The 14,050-nt window shown below is 33.9% G+C and overlaps 2 protein-coding genes across 11 annotated transcripts in view; one reads left to right on the top strand and one right to left on the bottom strand.

The window, feature by feature from the left end:
- Syx1A (Syntaxin 1A) overlaps window positions 1–11,264 on the bottom strand; it is a 142,246-nt gene extending 130,982 nt beyond the window's left edge. For 6 of the 10 annotated variants that reach the window (XR_012454567.1, XR_012454570.1, XR_012454571.1 and 3 more), the window contains exons 1-3: window positions 11,062–11,257; window positions 10,343–10,429; window positions 6,865–6,964 (exon numbers count right to left, since the gene is read on the bottom strand). Coding sequence is in view for 5 of the 10 variants with exons in the window: in XM_074115617.1 (XP_073971718.1) it covers window positions 6,865–6,964; window positions 10,343–10,429; window positions 11,062–11,094 (220 nt within the window). In the remaining 5 variants the exon portion in view is untranslated. Of the gene's footprint in view, window positions 1–6,864; window positions 6,965–10,342; window positions 10,430–11,061 lie in introns of all 10 variants that reach the window. The other 4 variants (XM_074115621.1, XM_074115619.1, XM_074115616.1 and 1 more) reach the window with 3 other exon arrangements.
- A 190-nt stretch (window positions 11,265–11,454) lies between these two features.
- On the top strand, window positions 11,455–14,050 carry Ran (RAN, member RAS oncogene family). Its single transcript, XM_074115624.1, has 5 exons — window positions 11,455–11,626; window positions 12,004–12,260; window positions 12,528–12,716; window positions 12,801–12,971; window positions 13,447–14,050. Exons 2-5 carry the CDS (start codon window positions 12,021–12,023, stop codon window positions 13,489–13,491), a joined length of 645 nt encoding a protein of 214 aa, XP_073971725.1. The 5' UTR covers window positions 11,455–11,626; window positions 12,004–12,020; the 3' UTR covers window positions 13,492–14,050.

The following is a 14,050-nucleotide window of genomic DNA, read 5'->3' as shown; positions in this document are numbered from 1 at the left end:
TCTTATTTTATTTTTACTAAGGAGAAAGAATAGCAAATTTTTCTTTTTAAATTTTATTTGGTTTAATAACATTTAAATTATTTGCTTAGTATTGAGCGTAATTAGTCTGATACAGTGTATATACTTTGTAAATTAGTGTAGATAGTAGTGTGTATAATTAGGTTAATATATTGTGTACATAGATGGATGGGACGGATGGAGGCCCAGGGCCTCCAAAACTAGATCCTAAAGTGAGTAAAACGGAAAAAATTGAAAAGGAAATTGAAGGTAAGAACTTTCAGTCAGAATTAACCAACACTGACATGGATACGGATACCTCGGGCAATGAATTGCCAGAGAAGGAAATTGAAGCTAAGAAGTTACACTTAGAATTAACTAACAAAGATATAGATGCTGGTACTTTGGGTAACAAATTACCAGAATTTTACCTTCCCGGTGACCCTGGTCCATATGAGGTGATAGTAGAGAGTAACTCAGAAGGTGCAGGAATAGGCAGAATGCATGCTATGTCTATAGGGAAATTGATTAATAACACCTTTCCTCAAATACAGAGAGATATACAAGAAATAAAAAAGGTTGGAATAAATAAAATTAAAATATGCGTTAATAGTGTAAGTAGTGCGAATGTGATTGTCACTTCGCAAACTCTTAGAGACAAAGGCTTTCTGGTCTATATTCCGAAATTTCGGTTACAGAGACAGGGAGTTATTAGAAATGTTGATATTTTCTTAACTGAGGAAGAAATTAAAACATCTGTTGTCTTTCCATATGAAAGAAACGTTAAACTCACTAACGCTAAAAGATTCACAAGAAAAGTAACTAATGAGAAGGGAGAAATATTGCAACAACCTACATATAGTGTTTTGTTAACATTCAGAGGTCAGATATTACCAGAGTACGTGTACATTCATTATGTAAGATGTCCGGTCGAACCTTACATACAGAAACCTATACAGTGTTTCAAGTGTTTGAGATTTGGCCACGTTAGTAAACAATGTAAGGGTAAATTGCGATGTAGTTTGTGTTCGGAAGAGCACGAAAAGAGCAGCTGTACGAATGCAAATAACCTGAAATGCGTACACTGTGGGATGGCCCATTCCTCACTAGACAAAGGGTGCCCTGAAAGAAGGAAACAAGATAACATTCGGAACATTATGGGCTCTGAGAATCTCTCATTTCAGGAGGCAAAAGAGCGTGTGAATAAATCATACGCTTCAGCCACTACACTGCCACCCGTTAATTCAGTAGACGAATTTCCTTTTCTAGCTTCACAGCCTGTGGAAAATATTACAAGCCCATCTTATCAGCCCACCAAACGAACTCGTATCAATTCTCCTCCTAAATCGCATTTTTCTCAAAAAGAAATAAGGGAACAGCTCATGAATGTGAGTACCCCAAAAAACACTCAAGGTGGTATTATAGGAGTGAATCCCTATAAACCGGAAATTCATAAAGTAAGAGATATACAAGTCTCAAAAAATTGGATTTGTGAAATAGTCTGTTCTGTCATAAATAATTTGAAATCTAATTTTAAAAAAGAAATTAATGAAGCAGAAATTTTAAGATTGATAGACGAGAGAGTGGAAGTCTATCCATTGTAGTAGATGCACGTCCGTATGTATGTGTACGCGCGTCCTTAACTAAAGCAACTACAGACAACAATATTTATATGTATAAAAACAGTACTTTAACCAATGCAACAACAACTTAGAATATTGCAGTGGAATGCTAGGTCTGCGGTTGCAAACAAAGGTTCATTAGAGATTTGTTTATCCACTTATAATGTGAATATAGCTCTTATTTCTGAGACGTGGTTCAAACCAAATACCAACATGAAATTCACGAATTATAATATGATACATCATTCGCGTAAGGACGGAAAGGCGGGCACCGCCTTATTAATTCACAAATCAATTCCATTTATTCAACTAAATAACTTACCAGTGATTAAGGGCGTTATGTCCGTTGGTATATCTATTCCATTTGATTCGAATAAAAGGTTAGCAATAGTCTCTTCTTACAGCCCTCCAGAAAATAATATCTCTTCTCAGATTTGGGACAGGTTTATTAAACACATTCCTAAACCGTGTATTTTCGGGGGTGATTTCAATGTACATCACACCGCCTTTGGTTCTAGTTTTTGTGATAGGAAAGGCAGAGCACTTCTAGAAGTTACTGAGGATAACAATTTAGTCTATATTAATGATGGAACCCCTACACTAGTAGGGAATATTTCACAAAAAATAAAATCTGCAGTAGATATTACCTTCTGTTCCCCCGAAATTAGTCCTCTACTTAAGTGGTACACTCTGGAGGATCCTATGGGCTCTGATCACCTACCAATAATATATGAAACTGAAAATGTATGCGTCCCATTAATAGATAAAACTAAGGGGAAAAAATGGAAAATACATAAAGCAAATTGGGAAGAGTTTACGTTTCATATGGATAATGGCTTATCTCGCATACAGGGTGAGAAAATTGATTATGAAGGTTTTATGTCTGCCCTTAATAGAGCGAATAGGATTGCAATCCCGCAGTATAATGAAGCGAATAGCAGCTTCAATAAAAATATGAAATCGTGGTGGACTGAAGAATGTAAAAAAGCGATTAATAATAGAAAGTTGGCATTTGCTAAATACAATTCCCACCCCTGCCTGGAAAATTTTCTAAATTATAAACAAGCCACCGCGTATGCAACAAAAATAGTTAAAAAAACAAAAAAAGAATCGTGGAAAAAATTTTGCTCCACATTAAATAGAGCCACCCCTGTCAAGGTCATCTGGTCAAAAATTAAGAACTTAAAAAGTGTACCTGCGAATAGTGGGCCCTTAATAGGAGGAGAATGGGTGCTAGAATTCCTTAATAAACTGGCCCCTCCCTTTGTACAAAATCGCTTGCAAGTTGAAACTACCCTCAGTTCTAGTAATCAGGTCCATCCTCTACTACAATATTTTACAATAAATGAAATAAATTGTGCTCTTAAACAAAACAACAATACCAGCCCTGGAAAAGATCAAATACATTATTCTATGCTTTCTAAAATGTCCACAACAGGTAAATGCTCCCTATTAAAATTATATAACACATTTTGGAGAGAGGGCGCCTTTCCAGCGGAGTGGAAAGAGTACATTGTCATACCCATATTAAAAAATAAAAAGCCAAAAGAAGAATCCTCTTCTTATAGACCGATTGCTCTATCTAGTTGTGTAATGAAAACAATGGAACGCATGATTAAAAACAGATTAGAACATTGGTTAGAGAGTAATAAAGTGCTGCCGAAATCTCAATTTGGTTTTAGAAAAGGGAAATCGGTACAAGACAATTTAGCCAAATTAATTACAGACATTCAGATTGCATTCTCCTCTAACAAAACAGTATTGGCTCTGTTCCTTGATATTTCTGCTGCTTACGACAACGTACAGTTACCTGTACTGCATGAAAGATTGGTTTCTGTAGGCCTACCTCACCAGTTTAGCTTCAACATCATAAAATTAATATCAGATAGACAGGTTTATGTAAGGGTAAACAATGAACTAATAGGCCCACAAACAGCTCAGATTGGACTACCACAGGGGGGAATTCTGAGCCCACTGTTATATGCAGTGTACGTAGCGGAACTAGAAGAAGTAATTGATCCGGATTGCCATATTCTTCAATATGCGGACGACATTTGTGTATATTCCGTGAACCAAGATGTAAATGAAAGTTTACGTGTAATAGAAAACTCCCTTAGGGGAATCAATAACTTGTTGGTAAAATTGGGCCTTAGTATTTCTGAAAGTAAAACAGTAATTTGCCCTTTTACAAGGCGAAGAAAGCTTCCTTTTGCCAATCGGGTATCATTGGACGGTTATAACTTCTCTTCTGCTAGATCGGTGAAATATTTGGGCCTTACACTGGACAAAACGCTAAACTGGAAAGAGCACGTTAATATTTTAGAAGAAAAAGTAGCCAAGTATATCAATGTTTTGCGGGTTATTTCTCATTTCAAATGGGGGGCAGATCCGAATGTAACTTTGTTATTTTATAGAGCTACTATCCGCAGCAATTTTGATTATTGCTCTCAGTTTTATGGCCAGCTTAATAAAACAAGGCTGAAGTGTTTAGAGGTTATACAGAATAAATGTCTCAGATTCAGTCTCGGATATATGAAAAGTACTCCAATAGATGTAATACACGCTGAAGCCGGGGAACTTCCAATAAAGCTCAGATGGGAAATGCTATCCGACCGATATATGTGTAAAATAATGTCAACAAATTCTGAAACCTATTCCGCAATATGTGAACTCAACCGGAGAGAATTAACATACAGATATTGGAAATACAAAGAATCACCCCCGATGGCTACTAGTTTCAGAGAAGTAGCACTGTTCAAACAGTTAGTGTATAACAGTGATATGTTGCCTTTATTCAACGGTGATTTCCATGAAATAATAAATATGTCTCCTGTGGTTTGGTTTCTGGAAGATTTCTCCATATTGCCCAGTAGTATTCGTAATGCAGTGTTTCAAGAGGAAATTCGCACGAATTTTCCCAACAGCTATCCTATATACACGGACGGTTCTAAGGTCGAAGATCAGGTGGGGTGTGCATACTTCGACCCATTTAGAAATACTGGTGCCCTCTTCAAATTGCCCAATCAATGTTCAGTTTTTACAGCTGAATTAGTAGCTATTTTGGAAGCGCTTAAATATGCACACTCAATGCTATATTCAGAGGTTATAATTGTCTCTGACTGCAAAAGCGCCTTATATAAACTAAAAGCAATCAAAATGCATAAAAAGTATAATCACATAATTATAAATATACTAAAGAAATTACTAGAACTAAAAAATGATAATAAAATAGTAAGGTTGGTGTGGAGTAGGGCCCATTGCGGAATAGAGGGCAATGAAAGGGTAGATATACTGGCGAAACAAGCTGCAGTGAACGGTACGTTGCTATCGGTGTCTTTGCCATATAGTGATTTTAAAGCCTGCATTAGAAAGAAGATAAATGAAAAGTGGCAGAGGATTTATTCAGAATCACCGAAAGGGAAATTCTATAAATCTTTGGTTCCAAAAGTAGGTCGTAAACCCTGGTTCAGTGATGGAGCGTGCTCCAAGCAGTATGTCACCATTATTAATAGACTGCGCAGCGATCATTGCGTATGTAAAAAATATCTCCATAGGATAGGTAAAGAGGCATCCCCTCTTTGTACAATCTGTGACAGCCTGGAAGACATGGAGCACATTGTTATGGCGTGCTCCAAATATACAAACCAAAGAGATCTGTTTTTTAAAAATTTAAAAAATCTATTGCCGGGTGATATAACTTACCCTGAAATTCTAAAAAACAGGAAAGCCTATGAGGAATTGGTTCACTTCATAAACGTAATTGAAGCCTCCCTAGATAAAGATTAAGAACTTTATTACAGAAGACTCTGGCTAATAGTGAAAACTGATGCCATAAAAAAAAAAAAAAAAAAAAAAAAAAAAAAAAAAAATTCCGCGAAGTAAAACCACTTCCGCTCAAGGGAGCAATACTCAATTATAGTAATTAGATTCATTAAAACGGAAGTAAACAAACAAACAAAATGGCGTATTCACTCCAACTACTTCCTCGTATTTACAATCCTTAAAGTTGTCCTAAAACTTCAACTTAATTTTTTTTTTTTTTGTCGAAATCGATCTCTTATAACCATTAAAATGAATGTTAAGGCAATTCTGGACAAAAGCAATGACATATCTCTATGTCTGAAATCGATGCCAACTGAAATAGTCAAAATATCAATATGAATTTCGAAGTAAATATTGAGAATTTAATAACAAGTTTTGTTTTTTGTCGAAATCGATCTCTTATAACCATTAAAATTCATTTTAAGGCAATTCTGAGCAAAAATAATGGCATATCTCTATGTCTGAAATCGATGCCAACTGAAATAGTCAAAATATCAATATGAATTTCGAAGTAAATATTGACAATTTAATAACAAGTTTTGTTTTTTGTCGAATTCGATCTCTTATAACCATTAAAATGAATTTTAAGGCAATTCTGGACAAAAGCAATGACATATCTCTATGTCTGAAATCGATGCCAACTGAAATTGTCAAAATATCAATATGAATTTCGAAGTAAATATTGAGAATTTAATAACAAGAGGTTTTTTTTTTGTCGCCATCTATCTCATATAACAATTAAAATTCATTTTAAGGCAATTCTGAGCAAAACATAATGACATATCTCTGTCTGAAACCGATGTCAACTGATGAAATAGTCAAAATATCGATATGAATCTCGAAGTAAATATTGACCAATTTAATAAACAAAACTTCACGTCAGTGTTTACTTTACATTTTTTTCCCCTTCCCGCACTCAAAGGACAAGAATTTTTAAAGTGAAAACCCAGATACGCGATTATATTATACACAGAGCAATTCACGTAAAATTTATAATCAAATAATTGAATTTAAACACGGCCACTTAGGAGGAAAATTGGTTTATTAAATAGAGATTTATGGCTAGAGAAGAGTTACGATATATAACTTAAATACATCCTAAGATATATGTGGCCAATTAAGTGCAAACAATTACCCACACAGCGAGCTGTGTGTTCCCCCACACTGACAGACATCAGACTAATGCTGCACCCCTAGTTGGGGCTATTCATGTTTCTACTTTTTCTGTCTCTCTCTCTCTTTAAATAAAAGTAATAAATTTATTTGTGTACTTAGAGTACAGCTGTAAGTTAAGTAGACCTTCTTTGCTTTTCTCGCAATTGAGGTTTAAAATAAACTTGAATGATGTCAGGATTAAAATCATTAAAATAAAATTTAAATTTGTAACAGCGAAAACAAAAAAAAAACGGAAACTAATACTCACTTTCATCGGTCTGCGGAGCGCTCAAGATGGCACTGTGCTTTTTCTTCACCTCTTCCACATTTGTTTGTATTTTATCTATCATCTCTCGTATCTCCTCCACCTGTACAAAAATATATATTTTAATATTAGCTACACTCTAAAAAAAAAACTAATAAATAAATAAGAGGGCAAAGAAAGAGTGAAAAAAAACAACATACAAATCGTGGACAAAAGCTAAAACAATAGGGTGGTTTAGAAGGGAGTGGATTAGCTATACGGTTAGCATACTGGCCTCCCATGCGGAGGTCCTGGGTTCGAATCCAGCTGCTGACCCTTAGATTTTTTTTCTTTCTAGGAGCTTCTTACAGCTCACTGTCCGGTGATGTTACAGTGTGGTCTGTAACGAGAGAACACTGTCCGGAGGTCGACAGAGCACTGAAAAAAACTCCGGGCGCCAATAACCTTCAGATGTTGACGCGCCTTAAATCATTAAAATAAAAAAAATTGGGAGGATCAAAACAGCGTTCAAAAGTAATCAGAACACGCAATTCCATTTGAAGAACATATTTTTTTTTTTTTTTTGGCACTTATGCAATTATTTTTTATTTTTTCGATTTATATTCTGTTTTTACTAGAGGGGGGCCCTTGAAACCACTTTTGCGTACTGATAAAGAGGGTATTATTAAAATTATTTGTTTGTAATGAACTACTTAATTTGAAGTAGTACTTCTTTTATACTTCAAGTGTTTACTTTTTTGAGATATTCTCTCGAATCCAAGTTTTTGGGGCAAACTACTTCCACTACGTAGTGTTCAGACTATAGATTTGTAAGTTTTAATTTTGTTGGTCTTTGAGAACAGAGTGGCGAGAGAATGTCATGAGAGTATCACTTTTGATGCCCAAGTGATGAAGCCGCTCCCTTTCCAGGTTAGGAAACGGCACTGCACGTGTTGTGTCAGCGTGAGGGGGGCTCGTGTGGCTAAGGATGTTACTTCTCGGGGAGGGAAAAACCAAGGCCTGAGGAGCTTTACACCAGGAGTCGCTCTCCAGGAATTGAGAGTCTGATCAAAAAGACGGGTCTGGAGGGTGAGCTTTAGAGTGAGGGGAGCCACAATAGGTCCAAAAGGGGTCGCAGTGGCGTAGGCCTTGAGGCTGCCCTAGTTTAATCTAATCCGTTCTCTGGACGGAAGCCCCCCGGGATCATCCACTCGCTGAGCCCCTGGCTTTCCCTCCCTCAAGCTCTCCACCAAGACATTCCCCCCTCCCAAATTAAAAGAAACTGGGAGGATGCTAGTCAAGGTGTAAACACCCTAAAACACCTGGTAACTATCCACGCCAAGGATACCCTAGAAAGGATTCAGCAGTTGGGGGATGATTGATGATGTAAAATTTCATGTTAGGGTTAGGCGAACACGAAAAGTGTTCTAAATAAGAATGCAGAGTTTCTTACTTTATAAATTTAACGCGCGTCAACATCTTTAAGGTCATTGGCGCCCGTATTTTTTTTTTTTTAGTGCATTACCTGCCACCGGAAGGCGTGGGTATCCAGTACGCTAACAACTAAGCTAATTCCTTTCTTTGCTATTTCCTTTTAAATATATAGTAATCAACCTCTCCAAGTATATGAGTGCCCATAATCGAATATTCATGGATAACTGTTTCAAAATAAAATTTAAAAAAATGGACCTACAAATACGTACAACTACTACACAAAGATTAAAGAAATTCTTGAAACTTCCGGTTTTCCAATTTTTAATCAAAACTGTATAAAAACACCACTGGTGGCCAAATATGAACTTTCGGCGATTTTCGTTTTTTGAGTTACAGCTGATATATACACACACCTATTTTAAAAAATCAGCTGTTTCATATTTACGGAGAATACCCTAAAATGTTGCCCCCATTTGCAATACGTACTTGTTAAACAAAAGAAAAAAAAAAGTGAAAGTAAAAAATCTACCTTTAAAAGTGTAATAAAAAATTATCTCATTGTGAGGTAGGTCATAATTAATTATAAATGTGACGAGACGCTAACTATGAGGTGATTGTGTTCGCCTATTTGATGCACTCATTCTTCACAGGAAATTCAAATGATACAGAGGTTTAAGTGTCGGTAAAGTTTGTATCCCATGGTAAGTAAGGTAGTGGAAATTATAATACAGAAACTTGCTGCAAACTATTTTTAGAAATTTTTTCAGTAACACAGAAAAAAACGCATTTCCGGTACGACTTCCGTTCAAACTTGGTGAACTAGCAAACAAACTTAATATCCGGAACAGGTACCGTAAGCAGTTACTGTAAGATAGCACTTCGGAATGAGCGATTTTTCCAAACTTAGAATACTGGGTACATTTGTTAAATATTTATTGATGTCATATACTGAAACGAAATTAATTTTTTTTTTTTTTTCTATAGGGGTACTTCTGGCGAAGCCTCGATTTAGCCATTTTCCGAGAAAATGAGAGTAAAACCGTTGTTTCAGAAATAAGTTACAAATAAAAGTGATACGCATTAAATAAAAATTGAACATGAAATTGAAAGGAAATCTTTAGAGTCGTAAAAAAAAAAAACAAAGCGGAAGATTAGCTTTAGTAAAGACGCACTTCCGAAAAGTAACTTGGGCCAAAAAACCTCGTGTATCAGTTGCGATTATAGTACCAAACCGAAATTTCAAGTTTAAACAATAAATCATTGTTATTCTCTGAAAATACTGTTAACATGTACACGCTAGGTGTTAGAAGATAGGTGCTAATCATCTTCAGTAAAGAAGACCCTCTCACATAGCCCCATCCTTATAGGAACCCACCTAAACTTCCCCAGGAAGTTGTGCCTAGAACTGTAACGACAATACAATGAACCTAAAACTAAACTTTAACCGGACTCAAGAAATCTCGATTAGTATATTATTTAAAAATAGAAATTAAAAAATATTTTTTAGCAAAGTGGCACTTCTGATCTTTAAATTTGGTATTTTGGTTACAAATAAATATTTTGGATAAACGCTAAACTACACTGTCATACCCAAAAAGGCCGTAATAGCATTTGTCGAGGAAAATATCACAAATAAAATTACTTCTGCGCAATAAATCATCGTAGAAACCAATTTGGAGAAGTACTGAAAGAATAAAAAGACCAAATTCATCCAACAAAGTGGACATAATAATCATATTAAAACGTAATTTTAGTATATGAGCGAAATGAACTGATTTTTCTTATTTAAGGTAAAATGCAAAAAAGTTTGGTGAAAAATAGAGATATTCTGCATCCTATGTACGAAGTATAAAAGAAAGTAAAAATTGTTATCATTCAACAAATTCAACATTCGGTAGCTATTTGCTGAGATAGCAAGCACACTTAAATAGCGGTTCATTTTTCCTGACTGATAAATTAGAAAACTAGTTACACCCATTTTATGGTTGAAGAAATTCTAATGGAAGATTCATTCTTTTTATTCTACAATAATGAACTATTTTTCACTTTTTATAAATAATATGCATACCTCTGCAAAAAACTCATCCATAAAGCCATCACGTCCTTCGACATTGACAGCCACATCGTCAGGAACATCATCGTCATCGCTCTGGGCCTAGAAAGGGCAAAAAAAAATTAATGTATTTAGCAAAGTGATAAGTAAAAAAAATGTTTTATATAACCAACAATATTGCGATTTTAATAAATAAGATAAAGTTGAATTTAACTTCTTTTTTTTTCTAAGCAACAGAAAGCTAAAATTAATCTACGGTCTCATAATCAAAAGTTTTTCTGGGGAAAGCGGGGGGGCGTAGAAGCTTAATTGGAACCCCCCAAAATTTAATTGAACACAGGGGTTTAAAACACTGTTCCAGGTATAACAGAAAATAATTTTGGCGCCAGCCTGTTGATATGTAAGATTCATTAAGACAAAATTTGAGTTTATTTTTTTTTAACAAAAAAAAAAAAAGATCTTTAAATTAAATTTAGTAACGTTACAAAAAAATGTCCTAATTTTTCTTAAAAGTATTAGAAATATTTTTCACGGTAGAGGGCAAAAATACTTCCTCAAATAATACGTTCAAAGTGTTGCTACAAAAAAGTAAACAAATTTAAAAGTTGTTTACTATTGATCTAAGTTTTGCTCCTTTATCAAATGAAATTTTCTTTAAAATGTTATGAATTATAAGTCAAATTTTTTCCCCCAACAAAATTACAATTTTCAAATGAGACAAAAAGTTCACTTACCGCTTTAAGGGCTGCTAACCTATCCTTCGTCATTTTTATTACACTAATTCACACAAAACCCGGTATTCGTTTTCACTACACACGACAGTTACCCATTCAAAATATGTACACTGTTACACGTATCATGTCACATTAACTAGTCATATACTAAACTGTGCCCCGGCGGTGTGGAGGGTTCAAAATCGATACTCTCCTGCATTGCCGTCTGTCTTATTACGCCTGCGTAAAACACAAATTAGATATATGTATAAAGTATATTATATATAAAGCTTATTAATAAATAAATTTTCTTTAAAAATTTATGTTAATTTTAAAAACATTGGTATCAATTAATAATGTATTTTTTTATAATTAAGAATAAAAAAATTATAAATCTTGTGCCATCTACAGTACTTTTTGTTGCATTACAACGCTGGTGCCCTTGTCCGCCATATTTGCTTCTACTGACTGACAACTGCCTCTCTTTGTTCAAACGCCATTGGGTGTTCTTGTATCCTGGTAGAACACGAGGCCAAGCATTGTCGAATTCCTAAATTTCTACTTTCCTATACTTTTATTATTTTGGGTATGTCTTTTTTTAAATATTATTTTTATTTATATTATATTTGTTAAAAGCTAAAATTCGCTTTATATTTACTATTTAATTTCTACTACACTTACTACTTAGCTTTCATTTCGGCAAATTCCACTACGTTATCCGAACAATGGCGCCATTCTCATTACATTTAGTAGGCAATTTTTTTTGAGTGTTTTTTGTGAAAAAAAAGTTTTCGTGCTTTAAATAAGTTTTTGTTTGATTAATTATATAAATAAGTGTTTTACAGCTTAGTAAATAATTTAACAGTTAGCTAAAAGGATATTGTTATAAAACTTTTTCAAGTACTTTTAACCGACTTTCACCCTATCTGTTAGGCCTTTTATTTCATAATTTTTCTTTTTTAGGTTAAAAATTAAACAAAATGGGTGAACCTGATATGCCATCATTCAAATGTGTACTGGTAGGTGATGGTGGTACTGGTAAAACCACATTTGTTAAACGACATCTTACTGGTGAATTTGAGAAAAAATATGTAGCAACTTTAGGCGTGGAAGTACATCCATTAGTATTTCATACAAACCGAGGACCTATCCGCTTTAATGTATGGGATACGGCTGGTCAAGAAAAATTCGGTGGACTGCGAGATGGATATTACATTCAGGTACGTTTTCATTTCAGTTATTGTGTTATTAAAAACATTGGATTTTAATTGCAGACTTATTACTTAAAAGTTATGGGTTCAATGAGGTGGATTCTAAGTTTAGAGAAGAACTCTTAGTCTTTTGTAAAAAGTTTCGTTATAAAATGTAGATAGTGATAGTATGAAAGTGTGGCCAACGATATAAGTAGTTGAACGAAACGTTCGTTTACGTGTACTTGTTTATTTGATTTGTCACTCATGTAAATTATGTAAATTTCTTTTTAATAGGGACAATGTGCCATCATAATGTTCGATGTAACATCTAGAGTAACCTACAAAAATGTACCCAATTGGCATAGAGATTTAGTTAGGGTTTGTGAAAACATTCCAATCGTTTTGTGTGGAAACAAAGTGGATATTAAAGACAGAAAAGTAAAAGCAAAAAGCATAGTTTTCCATCGGAAAAAGAATCTTCAGGTAAGTTGTATGTTTCTTAAATTAGTGCTATGAGTTTTTTTTAAGTTCTAATCTTTAACGAAAGCTCTTCTATTTTTTTTTTAGTATTATGACATCAGTGCTAAAAGTAATTACAATTTTGAAAAGCCGTTCCTTTGGTTGGCACGAAAACTTATTGGAGATCCTAATCTTGAATTTGTTGCTATGCCTGCGCTTCTTCCTCCTGAGGTTAACATGGATCCTGAATGGCGTGACCAAATTGAAAAAGATTTACAGGTAATTTATAATGGAAGCATATTATTTGTTTGTAAATTTGCAAATTTTATGCTTAATAATGGCCAACAGTTTTCTAATAGAAAATTTTGTAAAGTGAAAAATCAGATTTGTGTATTAGGTTTTTATTTGCGTAGAATTTTTAGTTTCCTTCTAGTAATTATGTCCCATGTCATATTATCTAAGCGGAAGCCTTGTAAGTGAAAAGTTTCGACCACAGTTTACATTGTATATACATTGGCATTCAATTTTGTGACAATTTAACATATTAGTTTTCATTGAATAAGGAAGTGTACTCAAAACCAATTTTTAGTATGCATCAGTCTCTAAAGGTAGATGTAAATCCAAAAACCGATCTGTATCGAGTATATAAAATGTACAATGTAATATTGCGTCATGGAGTTCTGATTAAATTATAGCTTTCCTAATCTAGACAAAAAACGTCCTTACAATTTCTACCATTTTTCTTTTGTTATAGGAAGCACAAGATACTGCTCTACCCGAAGATGATGAAGACTTGTGAAAAAAAATTTGTCACAATACTGCACTATTTCATTTGAAAATGTTAAACAAAAATTATTTGACTTTTAAAACCATTGTTACAAAAGAAGTAAGTAAACAACTTCCTAATAACAGCAAGTTAATATGTTAGATGAATGGGGAGGTTATGATGTATATTAAGTTCAATTGTTGATTTTATTTTATTATTTTTTTCATTTCTGTAAAAAAGCATTAACTTATAAATAAAATCCATCATTCAAATAAATATATATTGGAATTCAATATTGAGGAAATTCAACATGTTAGTTTTCATTGAATAAGGAAGTGCACTCAAAACCAAATTTTTGTGTTGAAGAATGAAAGAAAATGATAACTCGATTCTTTTGCTGTGCTAAGTTTTTTCCTAAAAAATTGTAACAAGCCCTGAAATCTGTAATATGTGATAAGCTTCCAGTGCAAAGAGAATTAGGAACACAATTTTTTTTTATTTTTATTTTTTTGTTTATGCTGTTTGTATACTCAGTTAATTCAGTGTTAACTAATTTTTTTTTTTTTTAATAATAAATTGGAAATCTTTAGAA

Source organism: Rhodnius prolixus, unplaced genomic scaffold (assembly GCF_049639745.1).
Source record: "Rhodnius prolixus isolate KJV_2025 unplaced genomic scaffold, Rpr scaffold_13, whole genome shotgun sequence".
NCBI classification, from domain to species: domain Eukaryota; kingdom Metazoa; phylum Arthropoda; class Insecta; order Hemiptera; family Reduviidae; genus Rhodnius; species Rhodnius prolixus.
The sequence above is the reverse complement of the archived record's forward strand: the minus strand, read 5'-3'. Positions and strand labels throughout refer to the sequence as shown.